Source organism: Crotalus tigris, unplaced genomic scaffold, assembly GCF_016545835.1.
Source record: "Crotalus tigris isolate CLP2741 ecotype Arizona unplaced genomic scaffold, ASM1654583v1 scf7180000024424.1579004, whole genome shotgun sequence".
Lineage (NCBI taxonomy): Eukaryota > Metazoa > Chordata > Lepidosauria > Squamata > Viperidae > Crotalus > Crotalus tigris.
In genome coordinates this window covers 1,075,711-1,095,496 of record NW_024100591.1, presented here as the reverse complement: position 1 = coordinate 1,095,496, position 19,786 = coordinate 1,075,711, and the positions used below count along the sequence as shown (strand labels likewise).

Sequence of the window (19,786 nt, the reverse complement as noted above, 5' to 3'; positions counted from 1 at the left end):
GAGCAAGCAGTGTCTGGCACGGGGCGTGGCCTCTCTTGGCAGCCCCGCCCCCTTCCCCCACCGGCGAGCTCCAAAGATGTGCCAGGGCAGTGGACGCGGCTGTTGGAGACAGGCGAGCGAGGGAGGAAGGACGCGGAAAGCCGGTGTCTCGGGATGAACGGCTCGGCCCGGGCGCTCTTCGACAGCAAGGAGCGCGTCCTGTTGCTGGGCAAGAGTTTCGAGAAGCAGCCGCGCTGCGCCTTCCACACCTTGCGCTGTGAGTCGAAGCGGGAGCTTTAGCTGGGGGGTTGAAGCAGGTGGGGAAGGGGCTGCGGGGCTGGGAAGAGTGGAGGCTTGCTGGAAGGCTGTGCAAGTGAGGACGGAGCTCCGGTTTATGAGCAGGGGGGACCCTCGGCTCTTAAAGTCAACCCGTTAAGGCAAGAGACCGACAAGAGAAGGGGTTTGTGTGTGTGTGTGTGTGTGTGTGTGTGAGAGAGAGAGAGAGAGAGAGAGAGAGAGCTTTCGTGGACTGAGACGTAGCCCTTAAAATCTGTGCCGTGGGATTTGCATTTTTCAGGACATCTTGTTACTGTAGTTGTTGGTGCGAGTCTGCTCAAGATTGTACCCGTTCTGACGTTTTAAAAAGCCCGGAGTCCTTCGAGGGAGAAAGGACAGAGTTTTCGGTTGAGGGATTTGGGTTTATTTTAGATTCAGAAACAAAATCGGAGCCACGTTGCTTTAAGTAGCACAATTTCTCCTTCATTCGGGTATCGAGTAAAAGTCATTGTGAGAAAACTCTCCTGTAACACGCTTCCATCAGAGGGATCGGTTTCGTTCTGTGACATCTCAGCTGGTCAATCAGTTTAAGAGGCTTTTTGGGTTTTTTGTTTTTTAAGGAAAGCGTATTTTGAGAAATGGGTAAGGAGAACATGGTGAAGTTTACTGGAAGGTGATCGGCAGTGAAACGAAGTGGAGGGATTGTGGCTTGGCTTGGGGGGAGAAGGCTTGAGAAATAAGCTTGAGTTTCCAGAGATTGCCCAACCAACTTCGTATCTCTTATAAAAGACAAGTGTTGAATAATTGTGGCTAGGTGAGCTTTTATAGGTGAGACCATATTTCAGGTACAAATATCTGGGATCTTGTACAGTGCATTTTTAATTGGATTTTTTTTAAAAAAGATTTGTTTATATATGTGTTTTACTTACTTTCTTCTATGTGCTTTTAAACATTTCAAATTTAGCTCATAGAGGAATATAAACCAGTTATCACTGCCCAAATCATATTTTCTATTCATAGTATAGATCAGTGATGGCGAACCTTTTTAGAGCCCATTGGGTGGGCGTGGCTGCGATGGTAACAGCAGACTGGGTGGGACTAAAAAGTTCAATCAATTCCAACTTTGCAAGATCTTTTTTTTCCCTGCGAGAAGTTGAAATTGACTGATTGAACCTTTTTTTTTTTTTTTTGCACACGGCGACAGAGGCCTAAAGCGAAAAGGTTTTATAAAACCCAGCTAAAGGCCTAGGACTGGGGTGACGGCGCACATGCCCACAGAGAGGGCTCTGAGTGCTGCCTCTGGCACCCGTGCCATAGGTTTGCCACCACTGGTATAGATGGAAAAAATTCAAATTTTAGAATGTTTGTATGCATTTTGAGGTATGGCAGCATATTTTGTACAATATAGGGCAAGTATACTTGGCAGTAGATCCTGTTATATTTGTTGCAACTTTCATTGTGTTAGAATTGTAACCTAAAGATTTGTGTTTCCTTTAGAATAGATCTGCTAAGCTTTAGTTTATCTTGATTGCAAGCTTTAAGGGCTTGCAATTTGAAAATTGGGGATACATTTATTTAAAACGTAAGCACTCTGCAGTATCAATAATTAACAGGACAAGTTAACAGGATCAAGGGCACATTTGACATATTTAGACAAAAAAATGCAACAACATCCTGGAAGCAAACAAACTAGGTTTGTAACTTTTTAATCTTATGAAGTATAGGTAAGAGTAAAACATTTCTTCAGTTCACTAAGGTGCACAGTATTTAATAAAAGATAAATCTGACATCTAATGTCTTGAGATTTTCTTTCTGTAATTTAAAACCCTGTATAGCAGGGGTGTCAAACTCACAACATCATGTGACAGGTCACGACATATTGCAACGTTTGGCCCGCAAGCCGGCAGTTTGATACCCCTGCTGTATAGGATAATATCCCTAATCAGTATACCTTTGGAGAACTGTAGGTTAAATTACAACAGTGATTAATATTAATTCCATATTACCAAAATTGTAACTCCTATATTACAGTGGGTGTGGAAATGTGCAGCTGAGATATTATTTGGATTTGAAACCTGAAATATATCTTTCTTTCCTGAATCTTAGTTCTGTATTTTCTGTTGAACGCGATAATTAAAAACAGATTTGTTTAAAACTGATTGTAAAAGAGTGTTGCTTAGAAATGCAGAAAAAAGTACCTTCTTTGTAGCAGTGCCTACCCTCTGGAATGAAGTTCTCCCTGAGGTTTGAATGTACACACACACACACACACACACACACCTCAAATTTCAAAAGGCCCTAAAGACCTGGCTCTTTGCCCAGGCCTTGGCTGAGCATGATTGAACCCCCTTTTCTTCTTTTTCTTTGTTCCCATGAGGGTTTGTTATCTCTGCCATCTTTGATCTTGTTTTATGTTGGGCTTTTTTTTGTTTTAAATGTTTTAACAATTGGTAAACAACCCAGAGTCACTAAGAGTTGAGTGCTATGGGAACTTAATTATTATTTATTTATAATAAGTAGTGGGTTACTCCTAGGGACTACTGAATAAGACTAAAGAAGACAGATAAGCTAGCAGTAGAAAAGATACCATTGAATAATGTAGCTTTTCCATTTATCTTGTAAGTTGATCAATATTTATGGGATCCTAAATATTTATGATTTTATTCAGATGACTTCAAACCTGCATCAATTGATACATCTTGCGAAGGAGATCTTGAAGTTGGTAAAGGTGAACAGGTAACAGTAATGTTGCCAAATATTGAGGTAAGATTTCTGTATTCCTTAAAAAGGCATAGCTATATCTTAAAGTGATTACTTTTATGTACGTGCATGAAGAATATGATTATCAAGGTAGACTGTGCAGATGGGCTATTATATTAGGTGATTGGTAACTTCCAAGGTGCTATTAAACTGCAGGATAATGGAAGCTGCAGTCTTAAAATTTGTATTTTATGTGTTTACAATGAGGATCTGTATTCTGCAACAAATGTTGGCTGCATGTGAGAGCAATAAATAGCAGGAAAATCTTTGTGTTGATTCTTGCATTCTATCAGTTTAGAAATATCTTTGTAATAGCTGCCCAAAAATGATTGAGGATGACAATAGTTCTGAAGTAGATATATAAGAACATAAATAATTCCTAATAGAAAATAAATACATAAGGAGTCATTGTCCAGTCTCTTGTTCAATTGAAGGGAACACCGAATAAGAGAGACAGCCTTTGATTGTAAAAGTTCTATTTTCACCCAATTTCTATTTCTGAATCTGATCCTGAGATGCAGAATCTATATTGATGCTTTTAAAAACCAACTTTTTATTTTAATGTATATGGCTTTTCATTTCTGACTAGACAAGCTCCCCCATGGTTTGCAGCTTTTGCTAATGTCAAACATAGGCATGCTCAACAGTTTATTCAGTATTTTTGTAAGATTTTTTTTCTTTCTCTTTTCATTGTTTACTTCTCAGTTTCTAATGGATCTTTCCTCTGATTCATTCTTTAGCCAGAAATAATACCTTTTCCTTTATTGTCCTTATTTTCTGTTTGTCTGACTGCATCGCTCAGATGTGCAAACCAGCTTTTGCTGTTTTTTTTTCCCCATGGTAAGCCAGAAACCTTCAACCAATTAAGGAAAGATGCTGCTGCAAACTCTTTGTTCCCTACCAGTCGAACTTCTACAAAAGCAAGCAACTTTGGATTACTTAATTCTCCTGGCTTGTTCCTCTTCATAAGTCAAGAACAAACATGCTTACATTTTCCTTGTTCAGTAGTGGAGTTTCCTGGTTTGTTTAGCCATGTCTGATGGGAGGAGCCAAGTGGGGAAGACCAGATAGCAGGCACAACATGATATGATTTGTGTTTTTTGTGACATATGAAGTAGGCTGAAATTGATTTATTGAAGGACATATAATAGTCCTTTTGATGAGAGAGATTCATCTTCAATTCTGTTAAAATATCAAAATATTTCCAGTAAATAGTAAATTAGAAAACCTCAGTAGTTACTCTTCTGTGATAAAACAGAACTGTAAAATTGCCGTATGTAATTTTGAAGCAAATTAGTATTTTCAAAAGTTGTTTGTTGCGCTATAGGTTTTTTTAAAAAAAACAAGTTTTATTAGTTTTTTCATTTTACAAACAAGTGCTTAAGAATCAACGTGGCAGGACAATTGTCCAAAAACAAAGTCATACTCATAAAGTTCAGATTAAACCATTAAAAAACCCCTCTCTATTCCCTCTAGTAACATATTATATTTAAGTTAATATATTTCAATACAGCTAAGTCAATCAAAACAATCATCAATAACATTTCATCTAAATAAATCCAAATCCAATATTAAGATTTACTATTTCAATTGCTATATTCCATTTTGCTAATATAAATACATAATTAACACTTCAGGTGTCTCTCCATTCCCTTTTTCCTTAACATAATCAATAATCATTTATTAATATCATTCCTTCTTTTTTCTTAATCAGTAACATTTCATCTAAATAAATCCAAATCCCATATTAAGCTTTACTATTTCAGTTGCTATAGTCCATATTTCTAATCTACATAATTAACACTTCGGGTGTCTCTCCATTCCCTTTTTCCTTAACATATTCAATAAACACTTATTAATATCATTTCTTCTTTTTTCTTATTCTTCTTCCATTACAAAATAGCTATCATTTCTAATTAAAAAAATATTAGTTCAAAAAAGAAAAAAACAAAAAACAAAAGAAAAATGAAGACAAAACAAAAAAGAGAAAAAATACCTTTCTATTTCTATTATACTTTATAATCTATCAATCCCTCAATATCTGTGTCAAACTCTTTTAACCTCCTCCCAAAATTACTATATCCACAACAAACATGTTAATGCATAGACAAATGTCTTCTTATTAAATTCAAACCTTTAATTAATTTTTATTCAATCTAACATCTTATTTAACTGTCTTAAGCCATAAATCAGTCCATATCTAGTAAGCCTTTTAAACCCGTTATATAAAGCCTTAAGTCACACTCTTAAATCTTATTCTAGCTTTCTTTTTATGCCAGACAGGTTTCCATAATAACACCTCTATATCAATGAACAAGTCAGTTTTTATGCCTTGTAGTTTCCTTTGGGTCAAACAAAAGCGTCCCCTTTTCTGTTTTAAAGACCTAGCTCCTTTATAAGTAATCCCTTGTTTTAAAGAGTCAAGTCTCCACATTTGAAACTGTTGAATAGCAGGCTCAATTATGTCCAAGTTTGTAGTTAATAGTTGCTTATCCAAGCTACCATAAGTCTCAATTAGTTGAGCTTGTCTGTCCATTTCTGTTGGTTTTAAAGTTGTAAGTGGTTTAGTTACAGTCCTTTTTAATTCCTCGGAGATCTCATCAGCATGCATATGAAGTAAAGTAGAATCTTCTTTAACCTTAGTTGATTCCGCTTCTGTTGTTTTTTGGTCTATAGAATGCTCAGATAGAGTTTGGGGGTCAATTTGTAAATTCAAAGCAGGATTTCTGTTTTTTATTGCCATAGTACACTCTTTTATTTGCAACCGTATTTGGTCAGTAGCTTCATAAAGTTTTTCCAGTATGAGTTTATAGTCAAGTTGAACATAGGGTTTCTCCATTTCAAAAATAATTAGAAACAGTCTGTATCATTTAGTAGAGGCTGTGTTCAAAGAACATTTAATCAGTATCCACCCCCACCAGTACAGCTGTTAAATTTCTTTGTCTTTTTCCTTTTATGATAATCTGAAGGTCAAAGTCAGTCTCACCATCAGAAAAGGAGACAGTTGCAATTTTGACTTATTCCACCAGGTGTCCTCAGCAGAATATAAAATCTCCTCCCAGAGACCAGAAATATCATTAACAAGATCAGAAAACACAGAAAAAAGAAGACTTCTTCGGATGTAGACTAAGTCTAATGGTAGATTCAATATTTAAAATTTTTTTCCAAGACCCCAAAGTGAATAAAAAAGAATAAAAATAGAAAAAAAAGTCACTTTAAATTAATTCAAGTCATTTAAGCTTCTTTTTCCCACACTCACAAACACCAGATTCTTAGAGCAGGGAAATAATTTCAAAAGTGCTTTTTACAGGCACAAAAGAAAAAGGAGAACCAAGAGAGGGAAAGAAAAAAGTCTTACCCAGCTCAGCCACGGTGGTTCCTGTGCTTAGATGTTCTTCTGACTTCAGTGGCAAGGTGAACGGCCATTTTACTGGCTGGTCTTTCCACCGTCAGCCCAAAGGAGCAATCTTGGGCTGTGGAAGAAGCTGCTGCTCTCCTATGGATGGCGAGGATCTCCTCAGCGGTAGCCGCCCCTCCAGGGCGGCTTTTTGACCCAATTAGGGGTCTACCGGCAGCGGAGAATCAGCTGGCGAAGAGAGCAGTTTCTTCACCCAGCTGTAGGCACTGCGATCCGGAACCGGAAGTCCTCCATTGCGCTATAGTATTGATAGAAATTTCAAGAGTTAAAAAAAGAGAGCAATTCATGGCAGCAATGGGTTGCCGTTGCTGATGCCAACATAAACTTCCTTTTTTACTGCTTCATAACTGGGCAGGTATGTTAATTAAGGAAATGGAATGAAATTCTTGTGGTTTTATGATAAAGGCCAGGTATTATCAGTGTTCTGTGAAAAACCTGGAAAATTGCAATTTTATTATGAAACACGAATCCTAATATTGTCTTCCCTTTTTCATTTTTGCAACGAAATAGAGACTTTTGAGGTTATGTGTGAAATGTAAGGGGATTTTAATTATAAAATACAGAACTCTGCCCTAAGAGGGAAAAAAAAGCTGTAGTGATACTAGTAATTCTTTTCTTATTTAAAATAGGGCTCTACTCCACCAGTAACAGTTTTCAAGGGTTCCAAGAAGCCATATCAGAAAGAATGCATCTTAATAATTAACCATGACACTGGCGAATGTAGACTAGAGAAACTTAGTAGCAATATCACAGTGAAGAAAATCAGGTGGGTAGAAAAAAAAACAGCAAAGAAGTTCTTTCTTAAAATGTGATAGTTGCTTTGGGATAAAAGTTCTAATAGGCCTTGGCCTCATATGGTTTCCCTTGTCATTTTCTAGCATATGTATGAAGTGCAATGCAAAAGCTGTCACTTCTGCTTTGATTTTAATATTAACCACAGCTTGTGATTCAGATGTAAATTTAAACTATGATTAATTGAAACGGAAAGCAGCAGCAACAGCAGCTTTCAGGTATCCCTTACTGTTACACCAGAAAGAGGAGAGAGCATGGAGGTTCAAAGCTCTTCTAATTTTCTTTCTGTTATACTGAAATGCATGTCCATATCACATGTATAGTGGCTATTGAAAATGTAAGGTGTTTATTTTGTAAGATTTCAATGAGAAGTGGGAATTTTCTTTTAAAATTCTATCTCTGGACAACTCCTATTTGCTTTCTTTAACCCCATTTCTGAGCATGCTCTATCTCTTTAATGCAGTGATGGCGAACCTTTTAGATACCAAGTGCCCCAAAAACCCTGTCCCACCTGCTCTGCCCCCCCCCCGCAGGGTCACCTACTGTTTCCACAGCCCGATGCTGATCGCCCCGGTGGCCCTGCAGTGCCATGGTGGCCACGCCTTCTGCCTGTGCCCCACAGCATCATCTGAGCGTGACAGGGTGTGAGGGCGTAGTCTTGTCCCTGCTGCCCAGCTGCCATGTCCTTGGCTGTGCTGCTCCGTGTGGGCCGTGCCCAGGGGCCACTCTCCTTCAAGGGGGCTGCTGGTGAGGGGGCTGCATGGGGAGGCGGGGCTGGAGCAACGGCGCACGTGCCCAGAGAGAGGACTCTGCGTGCCACCTCTGGCACGCGTGCAATAGATTTGCCACCACTGCTTTAATGTATACGGGAACAAATTTAACCATTTTTCTGTAGATAAGCAAGTTTAGACTTGTTTATTAAAAACTTCAGCACATTATTATGAAATAACTAATCTGTAACAACTGTATTACGTTAGGAAGACATTACATTTATCCATGTCTCAGAAGTTCATCTGTTTTGTATATTCTTAAATGTTGGAAAAGCAAATGATTATGTATTTTTCAAGAATTTTCTTAATGATCTGATGCAGAGGTGAAGGAAGCAGCAAGGTGCAGTCTCGTATTGAGCAACAGCAGCAGCAGCTAATGAAACACACTAATAAGATGCCAAACAACCACAAATCCTCTCCACCAAAAGAGAAGATGTCTCCACCTTCTCCTATGGATGATATTGAAAGAGGTAAATTATCGCTATATTCCTTGAGATTGTAGAGTATTAAAACTGACTCCGTAGCTTGAAGACTTTGAGGCTGAAGGTAAGTTGAGAAGGTAAGTTGGTTGGGGGTACCAGCTTCTGATTCAGATGGGAGTCGTACGATTATGTATTCACATACTCTGCCTATATGCAGAATAATATATAATGTGGGAAAGTTTTTAATCTATCTTTCCATTCAATTTGCTGGTTTGTTAGGTTTACTCGTGTGTAGAGGAAGGTGTTATATAACTATATTCATATCCATATACAGGTAATCCTCGACTTAATTTGTTTAATGACCGTGTGAACTTACAACGGCATTGAAAAAAGGGACTTACAACCGTTTTCCACAATTATGACTGTTGCAGCATCCCCATGGTCATCTGATTTACATTCAGAAGCTTGACAGCTGGTTCTTATTTATGATGGTTGGGGTATCCTGGGGTCACGCAATCCCCTTTTGTGACCTTCTGACAAGCAAAGTCAATGGGAAAGCCAGATTCACTTAACAACGGTGTTACTAATTTAACAACTGCAGCGATTCACTTAACAAAGGTGGCAAGAAATGTCGTAAAACGTGGCAAAACCCACTTAACCAATTTCTCACTTAGCAACATAGGTCAAAGTCTACCTATATCGAAATACTAGAATCCAAATGTATTGCCTTTTAAATTATTCTTGTCTTGATCAAGTAATTTAAAAATGGAGATGATTTATTTGAGTTAAATTCAGTTACAGAGGATTACATAGTTTATTCGTGTAGTTTTCCTGGCAAAATTGCAAAAGTGGTTTCCCATGAGTTTTTCAGATTTTTATTTTTTTTTTAAATTTCCCAGTCTAGTGAATAGTCCCAAGATTTCCTATGGAGTATCCAGGTACTAACCAGGCCTGATCCTGTCTAGTTTTTTCAGGATCTGCCCAGGGCATCTCGGTGCTGCACTATATAGAATATATTCTTGTAAGTAAACCACAGAATTGAGGTTTGTTTCTCCTTTGCCAATCCCTTTTATGAGCAAAGATTTGGCAGGCACAACACTTGTAGACTTCAGAGGAGACTCCATCAGCCAGCTTATTTTTTTAAGTGCATAGAAAAAACAGATTGCAAATCTAGCACAGAGATACAGTGGACCAGAAATAGTGAAAGCCGTGGAATTTACCACTGCCTATTTGATCTCCATGCTTGCTGTGCATAAGAATTTTCACTCTTTAGCATCCCCCATAAAAAAAAGTGGACTGAGTAGTTCTGGCCTTGCATTGGCTCTCTTTTTCCCCTGGCTGTAAATACCAATAAAAAAAATTTACTTCCTCTGAGCCAGCATGAAAACCAAGTGATTTGATTCCATCACTCTTCTGCAAGATTGCTTCATTTTCATGCTGGTTGGAAGGAAAGCAGCTTCGGGAATGAAGTGTTGGCAGAACAATTTATTGCTTTGTCAATTTGCTCACTTAACATTATGAAATTCCCTGCAATTCTGTTGATTTAACTTCCTGCTTGCATGCGACCTGAATCGCCAGAATCATTCTAGGTGGTTTTTTTGCAGTATATCTGAATATGAACAGGTGAGTAGCTAAACAAAAATGTGAAATATGTAATGTCTTTACGGTGCTTTAGATATGATAGTTATTTATATTTGATGGAGAAGGACTAAAAAACCTTAAAAGGATTTATTGCCTATACTTAGCTATGATCTAGACATATTTAGCTATTGCTCATCCATCCTCTGGTACAGGAGTCCCCAACCTGTGGGCCATAGCCCGGTACCGGTCCGTGGCCTGTTGGCTAGTGCGTGTATGTGTGAACACACCCTCCCTACTTGCGCTAGTGCTACTGCATGGGTGCTAACGGCCTCATTTGGGCATGCGTAGGGGTGCTAGGGCCAGCACCAGCATCACACGGGCACTAGTGGCTCATTTGTGCATACATGCAGGCACCAGCACCACCACCAGTGCCACTGTGGATGTGCGCAGCCCACTTGTGCATGCACACGGGCACTAACACCACTCCTGTGTGTGTACTCATTTTGCGCATGCACACACATGCATGCATATACATTTCCCTGCTCTTCCCTTTCCCTCTGGGTCACCAATTATTGTTGATGCATGTACAGTTTTTTTATTACTTCTGTTACTGCAATGGTTGCAATACACTATACACCAGCCTTCCCTTTGATCCTTTATTTTTGCCAGCAATAAAAATAAGCATGGTCTGGTATAATCATACAAAACCTCATGGTACGCTACACAGATATACTGTATAACTGAGTTGTCGACTCTCTGTTATCTAGATTCTCCAGTCATGTTGACCCTGTTTATATATCTCCTTGGTCATCATCCTAATTCTTTACTTTCTTTGATAACAGTCCCTAAGTTTTATTTTTTTTTAATTTATTAAATTTGTTTGCCACTCATCTCGCTTCGAAGTGACTCTGGGTGGTTTATGACATTAAAAGCAGTAAAACCATGAAATAAATATTTCTAAAAACAACAAAAACAGAATCAGAATCCAAGCGGTGTTGTAGTTAACAAATGTGGGGTGAGGGAGCAGGATGCACTTGGGGTGGGGAGAGATGGGGTTTCCTCTTAGTTTATCAATCCCCTCCAGTGTGACACTCCCCTGTGGCAGCCCCAAGCCATCTGCCAGAGCCGGGTCTTCAGGTTGCTATAGAAAGGTGGGAGCCCCATCTTGGGGGGGAGGGGTAGGATGTTCCAAAGGACAGCAGAGAAGGCTCTTCTCCTGGACCCCACCGGCTGAAATTCCTTGACTGACGGGACCAGCAACATATCCCCTTTGCTGACACAGGTGTGTCAATCCAATCTCAATGAAAGTTTTTCCCTTCTAGTAGATTATGGCTTTGCATGGATACGCATGCGGTTGTCTAGGTTAGGGGTCCCCAACCTCCGGTCTGTGAGCCAGCACCGGTGTGTGGCATGCTAGAAACCGGTCCGTGCAAACAAGCGAAGTCCCCATCCGCGCGCTGCAGGCAGCACATGAAACCACACCCCCTCTGGTCTGTGGAAAAAAAAACCTCTCTCCATTGAACCGGTCCTTGATGCCCAAAAAGCTGGGGACCCCTGGTCTAGATCTCAGGTACCATTTTAGATGGATGCTGCTTTTCAGTTTGGGTCAGACTGAATTTGAATTTTGCTTCTTTAAACGGCTTGAAAGTCGTGCCATTCCCCCCCCTTCCTTCCATTAGTAATAGTAGGAATATCATATTATGTAAAGTAAGGTAGAATAAGCTTCTAGCTAAAACTGTGGCGGATGACTAGAAAGAACTTGGTTGGGTGGTAAATTAATGTTCAAAAATAATAGCCTGTTGTACTGACGGGCCAGCGCATTCTTCTCAGGCAAAGTCCTTGAATACCCAGAGGAGGGGGGGGGGGAAAGCATACAGGCAGGTGTTTCTTTTGTGACTCAACTCTGACTGGAAAATCTTGTCATTTAGTTTCCTGAATAGCTGCTTAAAAAAAAAAACCCAGTTGCTGCAGGGGAGGGTGTTTAAGATTACATTAAAACCGAGTGTTTCTTTTCTAAGGTTGATTGATTTGCTTAAGATTTTTTTTCTCCCTGAGTCACAGAGTTCCATAGTGGTTGCCCAGCATTCTGCCAAACTGACAATTACATAGCAGGGAAGGACCTTCCAGGGGTGCGGGGTGTGGTGTGGTATGGTGGATGGGAATGGTAAGAGATTTGTTTTGCATTGCGAAGCGGGATGGCTGGTACTGGTCAGGGCATAAGTGAAATGGACTCTGCTTAATAAAATCAGACATGCAGAAAAATATTCTTTAATGAATTAAAAATTAAAGTAGACGGCAACCTGACAGAAGCTGCCTAAACTAAGTAAAGGGTTATGAAAACATGCAGAATTCAAGATCTCTTGCTGCTAAAGCTGAATTGCTTGGCACTGATCCTGAAAGCTTTGGTGAGATTGTGATATACTATATATACAGTAAATGAATTGACATAGAGAAAGGAGTGGTTGTCTCTCATCCCTTCTCCAACCATTTTTACTCTTTGATATTAAATTAATAATTGTGAGGTTATAGTTTCCTTGAACAGTCAGGATGGGGATTTAAACCAGCCACTGCTGTGAAGGAGGTTTTAACATAGTCTGCCTAGAATCTGAGTGAGGTTGGCAGTACTCGTGCCATCAGCTCATCAGCAAATCCCATACAATAAGACACTGCTGTTGCTTTGGGTTCATTAGAAGTAGCACAGTTTAGTCTGGCTTTGCCTCAAGACTGAAAATGCTGCAGGGCAAATGGTATTGCAAAAGTTAACTACAGCCAGAATAAGAGTTGTATAGAACTGCTGGGCTGTATTGGGGACCTGATGAAGATCTCAGCTTGCTGGCTTTTGAAAGGCTGAGCGCCAAAGAATTGAGGCCTTTGAACTATGGTGCTGGAGAAGACTCCTGCGAGTCCCTTGGACTGCAAGGCGTTCAAACCGGTCAGTCCTAGAAGAGATCAACCCCGACTGCTCTTTAGAAGGCCAGATCCTGAAGTTGAAACTCAAATACTTTGGCCACCTAATGAGAAGGAAGGACTCACTGGAGAAGGGCCTAATGCTGGGAAAGATTGAGGGCAATAGAAGAAGGGAATGACAGAGAATGAGATGGCTGGATGGAGTCACTGAAGCAGTAGGTGTGAACTTAAATGGACTCCAGAAAATGGTAGAGGACAGGAAGACCTGGAGGAACATTGTCCATGGGGTCACGATGGGTCGGACACGACTTCGCAATTAACAACAACAACAACTTTTTGAAATATAATTATGCAAATAATCAGTGCAATTTTGATTGGAATACAAATCCAATCGGTCTCCATCTGTCAAGATATTTTGGTTGGCGGTGTCGGGAGGAAGAGCCCTTTCTGCTTTGGTGCCCCTGCTCTTTGGAACATCCTGCCACCAGTGATGAGATCGGGACCCTCCTCTCAGTCTTCCAGAAGGGCCTTAAAACTGGGCTCTGTGGGCTGGCATGGGGGCCCTGATGGGCTGCTCCATGCTGGAACTGGTTGGTGGAGTAACAGGAGATTCGGCTTCTGTGCTGTTTGTGCTTCTGGTTTTTAGTCTTTATTTAATTCTGATTAATTTTAATGCTTTTATAATTTTGATTTTATTGTATTGTAAACACAGCCCACAGTGACTTTGTATAGCGAGATGAGTATATATATTTAATAAGTAAATAAAGAAAAAATGTAAAAGGAGCATTTAAAGAAAAAGAAGGTATTTCTTTAAAGCCTACAGATTAGCTTCAGTGATATATGGAGGACATACATAAGTCATTTAAATGCTGACGTACCTGATTTTAACCTGATACTGTTCTGTGCTTTTATTTTGTTTTATATACTGTTTTATTATCTTATTGAATGTTATGGCATATTCTGATTCTGTTGTCTGATATCCCAAAGTGAAAGGCAGACTAAATATGCTATTAACAAATTATGGGAGAAGTGCATTCGCATAACTTGTGGAACCTGTGACTCAATCAAGCCTTACTTTGCTTCATCCTTAATAAGACTGAATCAATTTGATCTATGAAGCCTGCTCAGAATATTGCTAACCTAGAATAGGGTTTTATCTGCTTCTACGTCATCCTGTCAAAAGTTGATCTACAGTAAACATATGATCAGCAGGATTTATTCGTCCCAGGTCAATTTGGCCCTACCCAGTGCAAGTAGGTCTAAGAATAGCAGCTGTAATTGTTACAGTCATTTGATTAAACTCTAATACTTGTTGCATAATGGGCTATAGAGCAGTGTTTCTCAACCTTGACAATTTTAAGGCATGTGGACTTCAACTCCCAGAATTCCACAGCCAGCAATGTGGAATTCTGGGAGTTGAAGTCCACATACCTTAAAATTGTTGAGGTCCACATGCCTTAAAATTGTCAAGGTTGAGAAACACTGCTATAGAGCGATGGGACTTGCCATGTTATTTCTGCTGCTATCACTTTAAAAAACAAGGATGAAGTAGGTTTATTCGTACATATTTTGTATTTGCTCCTTAGGGCTCTACGTCAGTATTCAAGATTGCTCAAATAAAGAGAGGTTTGAGAACCCTTTGCCAGGTTTTTCTCCAAGAGCGTTCATGAATAATCAGTATCAGTTTTGTGCAGAGGCCAGGACTGAAATCAATTATTGAAGAGTCTCCTAAAGGAAAAACATAAAACATATTGAGCTCTGCTTCAAAAAGCCTTCTTATATATTTGGAGTTTTTTTTTCCCAGAACTGGCATTTTTTTCTCTTTATTATTTTTTCTCTCTCTTTGAGTAGAGATTTCAGCTTTGGGAGCATCTGATCCAATTCTAACCTCTATACCACATAATTAATTATCTCCCATTAGGTTTGTCAACCGAACATGGTGATTATGTGTGCCTTAGTCTTAAATTCTTTTTTCCCCTTTTTACATTGTATTTTTCAGAGCTAAAAGCAGAAGCTAAAGTTATAGAGCAAATGAGTAGCTCCGATAGTTCCTCGGAATCAAAGAGTTCATCCGCTTCATCAAGTAGTGAAAACAGCTCTAGTGATTCAGAAGAAGAAGGATCAAAGCTGTCTCTTCCCTTGTCAATGCCACATCTACAGCCACAGCATCCCATGATGACAGTATCACAACAGGCCTTCCCAGATGTGGATGTTGGATATCACAGAAGTCAAGAGAGCAGCGGCCGTTTGATGAATACCCTGAGTAAGTAATGAAACAAAACTTGCTAGGATAGACTTAGGTATGAGGAATCCACATGCTGTTAGTTACAACTTTCCAGGCACAGGTTTAAGTTACACAACGGCAGTTTGGATTAGAAGGTGGGATAAAAGTTACATTGACCTTTCATTATGCCAAATTAAAGATTATGGTAAAAACAATTCAGCACAGATGATATCATCCAAGACTGATTTCAGGACTTGGGGATTTAAAACAATTTTGTCTAGAAGCATTCATAAATTTCAGAAATGATTTCTGCAGTATAGTTCATATTTCACTTATAGTAAAATGTTTAGCTTATCTCCAGGGCTGCTTTGCTAGGAACTGATTTGTGTATATGACATGACATTTTTGCCTTTTGCCTTACAGCAAACAAATTACTCCTGTTTAATGGTCAATCCCAGCCTTTATCACAACCTAAAGCTAGCTAGCTAGAATAAATGAATATAGAATTATAGGGCAATTGCTTTTTTATACAATTCCCAAAACGGACCATTTTAGTTAAAATATAAGCAAGTTGGCATATCCTATGTAATTGGTAGACTCCTACTGTATTTTCCTGATCAAAAAATAGAGCAAAGGATTTTTTCTGCTTGATTCTTGGATATCATATATAATTAGGAACATTTGGAACATAAACTTTAGCTTAGCTGTCAAAGCCAGCCAAAAATAATGCAACCCAATCATTTGTTTAGCTTGGGCTAATCTGTATGTATCTACTGTATGTACTGTATCTTTATTCAATTACACTATAGTCGGACTTCATTATTAACTCCAGTATTCTCTAGGAATACGGATTATATAACAATTGATACTAATAAGAGTTATTAATTTTCCTGGCAGTTTCTTTAATTTTACTGTCACCTTGAGTCTTTTTTAATAAGAAGAAAATTTTGAAGGTTTGAAGGTTGACAAAATTAAAATTTGGAAAGAAAACTGGCTTTATTTATTTATTTATTTATGAGACTTATATACCGCTTTAAGTGCAAGCACTCTCTAAGCGGTGTACACCAGTAAGCAATGTATATATATATTTACATTGCCCCCAACAATCTGGGTCCTCATTTTACCTACCTCGGAAGGATGGAAGGTGAGATTTGAACCGCTGACCTGCTGAACACAGTCAGCTAAAGTGGCCTGCAGTACTGCACTCTAACTGCTGCGCCACCTCGGCTTTCTTAAAACATTTCACTTTATCAACAAGGTCAATTCAATTTACTGGAATCTATTTTCCTCAACAACCTGTGAGGTATGTTGGGTTGAGAGAGAATGATTGGCCCAAGGTCATCCAACTGGCTTTCATAGCTAAGGCAGGACTAGAACTCATGGTTTCCCACATTCTAGGCTGTTACTTTAACCACTAATTAGATCAATGATGGCGAACCTTTTAGAGACCGAGTGCCTAAAAACTGGCCCCGCCCCGTTCCACCCCCTGCCCTGCCACCTCTCCACCCCCTGCCCTGCCACCGCTCCACCCCCTGCCCCGCCACCATTCCGCTCCCCCATTCCCCGCCCCACCTGCTCGCAGGGCCACTCACCACCTCCAGGGCCCACTGTAGATCGCCCAGGCAGCCCAGCAGCACTATGATCACCCCGTGCCCTGCAGCATCAACTGTGCACGATGGAGTATGAGGACAGAGTCTTGTCTATGCTGCCTGGCTGCCATATCCTTGGCTGTGCTGCTTCGTGTGGGCCACGCTCAGGGGCGACTCTCCTTCGGGGGGGCTGCTGGAGAGGAGGTGGTCGTGGGGGGAGGTGAGACTGGGGCAATGGCACATGTGCCCACAGAGAGGGCTCTGAGTGCCACCTCTGGCACCCGTGCCATAGGTTCGTTACCACTGAACTAGATCAAATTGATGCTCAATATGAACTTGATAAGGCAAAAAATATAATAAAGCTGTAGGCCTGCAAAAGATTTTAAAAAGTTAAATGAGCATATGTATGATCATTTCCTGGTTCACCTGAAAAATTATTTTTAAAAGCTTTTAGTAATGGAATTGACAGTTGCATAGAAAACCCAATGAGAAATGGCAAAGTTTTGATTTAGGTAGGATTAGCACTATGTGTTCATTTTATATACCAAATAGAAAACAGCCCAAAAGAACTGAATATGCTTAATGTTATGATGAATAACTGGGAAGAAAATTTTGGAGAGCATGAGAAAATGATTGAATGGATAGAAATTTGAACAAAATAATTGTATCATTGGGCATTTTGTTTGGGCTCTGTTAACACTGTAAGGTTGATGAAGTAGAATTGCTCCTATTATAACTTATAATGCAACATTGCCTTTTGTGGCAACAGAATTCTTTGCCTTTTGTGGCAATAGCCAGCTTACTATTCTTAAACATTCTTCATAAATATTATATAATTAAACATAATATGAGAAATTTGAAAGAAACAGTTAATTTTTAATAGTAATTACTCCACATTTCTATATTTAAATGCTTCTTTTATTTAAAATATAATTTATATTTGTCTCGCTTCTAGGGCAAAGAAATGCATTAAATATATCCTTAATATACAGTATATGTGTAAAATATATATGTAAAAAAAAAACAAGTTTCAAATTGCTTCTGGCTGAAGCATTCATAGCCAGTATACAGAACTGATGACCCCTCAGTCCTATTGATTATATGTCACAACTTATCATTGAAATGTTTTTAGACAGAATTCTTTTTTCTGATTTGTATTGAAATAAACAGAATTACATGAGATTTCTTACCAAGTGCGTGGAACCTATTATTTGCAAATTATACTTCTTATGTCTACACTTACGATGAAAATGGCAGTGTCTTTAAAGGATGTTTAAAACGTTACTATTTTAGAGTTTAAACATTAAAATCACATTGAATACAACTAATTCTTCTTCTGGTTACTTTGTTAGGAAAGAGTTGTACAATGCCATAACGTGGATATCTGAATCTGATCTAAATTTACAGAGTTGCATAAGATCTGTAAATACTCTGGAATATATATTATTTTCTGAATCTTCCCCCCCCCCAAGTATTACTATATATGTTCATAGACTTTCTCTTTTGGTTTGTAATCTTGCTCATCATTAAGTACACCTTTATGTCTGGCCAGTTATCCTTTCTTTTTTTAACTGACCTAAATATAAGAAGACAAACTCTAAATTGCTTTTCCCAGTTAGTATTTTACTAATACTGCCATTCACCAAACACTATGACAAGAACAATTATTAATGCAATTGTCCATTCTGTTGTCTTGGTACTGTAGTTCCATTCCTCATACTTTTTGTGAAGGCTAAATTGGAATCAGTTGTAACTAGTTCTTTTCCCTCTCAAAAAGCTGGCCTTTATTTTAATTGCCAAGTTCAATAAGGCTGAGTAATATTGAAAGCTATTGAAAGCTTGGTGGATCCTATGTATCAGGATTAAAAGATACAGTGATTGGAAATCCTGTCCCTTTATTTGTAAAAAGAAAAGCAACATGTGGAATGAAAAGCATAGATTCAGATTATGGTGTTACTGTAAGTTTGATTACTAACTCTTCTTTACTATAGTATGACTTGCAATTTTGATTTTAGGAAATGATCTCCAGCTGAGTGATTCTGGAAGTGACAGCGATGATTGAAGATGCTTTGAAGTTTTGAAGATGCATTATTTTCTTTGCTGAAGATGAAAAGTCATTTATTTTGCACTAAGTAATAAAATTGGAACCATGTTATGAACTTTGATAATGAAGTTGACTTAATTTTTATGACATGAAGTTCAGCATTCCTTCTGCCATAACTTTATATGGCTGTTCTAAATGTCTGGATATTGGGTATTTTAGCCAAGCCAGAGTAGCTTCTACTACCTCTTACTTAAAAGTTGGAACAACTAACTATTCTGTGTGACTTAAATGTGGAGGAAATATTTGTTTATAATATACATATTTTAGATAAACCTTTTATTTGAGTGAACATGTTTATAAGTAAGAGAAAGCAAATAGTTGATATCTGTTACATTTTTATTCTTGGGAGCTAACTCTATGAAAGTACTTTCTAATCAACAATCAATTTTGTGTAACAATTGAGCTGTAATGAACACAATCTGAAGTTCCAAATTCTTCTTTCTAGCCAGCAGTTTTTATTATATGGGTATTGCTAAATTTCTTGTCTTTGGTAATAGTTTTAGTATCTTGGCAACTAAAGATATATTATTATATAACATGTCCTCTTCAAATTCTGTTAAGATCAATTAATTGCTTTTGGTTGGCTGAGAAATAATAAAATATTTATCAATTCCTTAATAACTTCTGTGGATATTGGAACATTTGTGATTCCTTTGCCCTTTAAAACTGATGTAAAATACGGAAATAATCTCTGACCTAATAACTACAAAGAAATTACAAAGCATGCAGGCAAACACAATTCTATAATATGTAGACCACTCTAATATTTTACTACACTGAAGTGAAATATTTTCCTATGCATCCCAACAGTTTGTTTCACATATATAGCCATAAAAAATTCTAAGACAGGCCAGTAATTTACTACAGGTATTATTAGAGTGAATTCTAATACTTTGTGGAATAGCATGTTTATGAATAAGCAAGAAAGCTGGTTCTCAGCACTAATACGGTCTTTTGTCAAGAA

General features: G+C 38.5%; 1 protein-coding gene across 1 annotated transcript; it reads left to right on the top strand.

Annotated features, from left to right (window-relative positions):
- The first annotated feature begins 59 nt into the window (after positions 1-59).
- EAF2 (ELL associated factor 2) lies at positions 60-19,443 on the top strand. Its single transcript, XM_039330092.1, has 6 exons — positions 60-256; positions 2,924-3,018; positions 7,063-7,199; positions 8,317-8,465; positions 14,905-15,168; positions 18,734-19,443. Exons 1-6 carry the CDS (start codon positions 154-156, stop codon positions 18,778-18,780), a joined length of 795 nt encoding a protein of 264 aa, XP_039186026.1. The 5' UTR covers positions 60-153; the 3' UTR covers positions 18,781-19,443.
- Positions 19,444-19,786: the final 343 nt, after the last annotated feature.

Coding starts and splice junctions, on each gene's coding strand:
- EAF2 (XM_039330092.1), top strand. CDS start 154: ATGAACGGCTCGGCCCGGGCGCTCTTCGACAGCAAGGAGCGCGTCCTG. Junction 3,019..7,062: donor TAATGTTGCCAAATATTGAG/GTAAGATTTCTG, acceptor TATTTAAAATAG/GGCTCTACTCCACCAGTAAC. Junction 15,169..18,733: donor CCGTTTGATGAATACCCTGA/GTAAGTAATGAA, acceptor TTTTGATTTTAG/GAAATGATCTCCAGCTGAGT.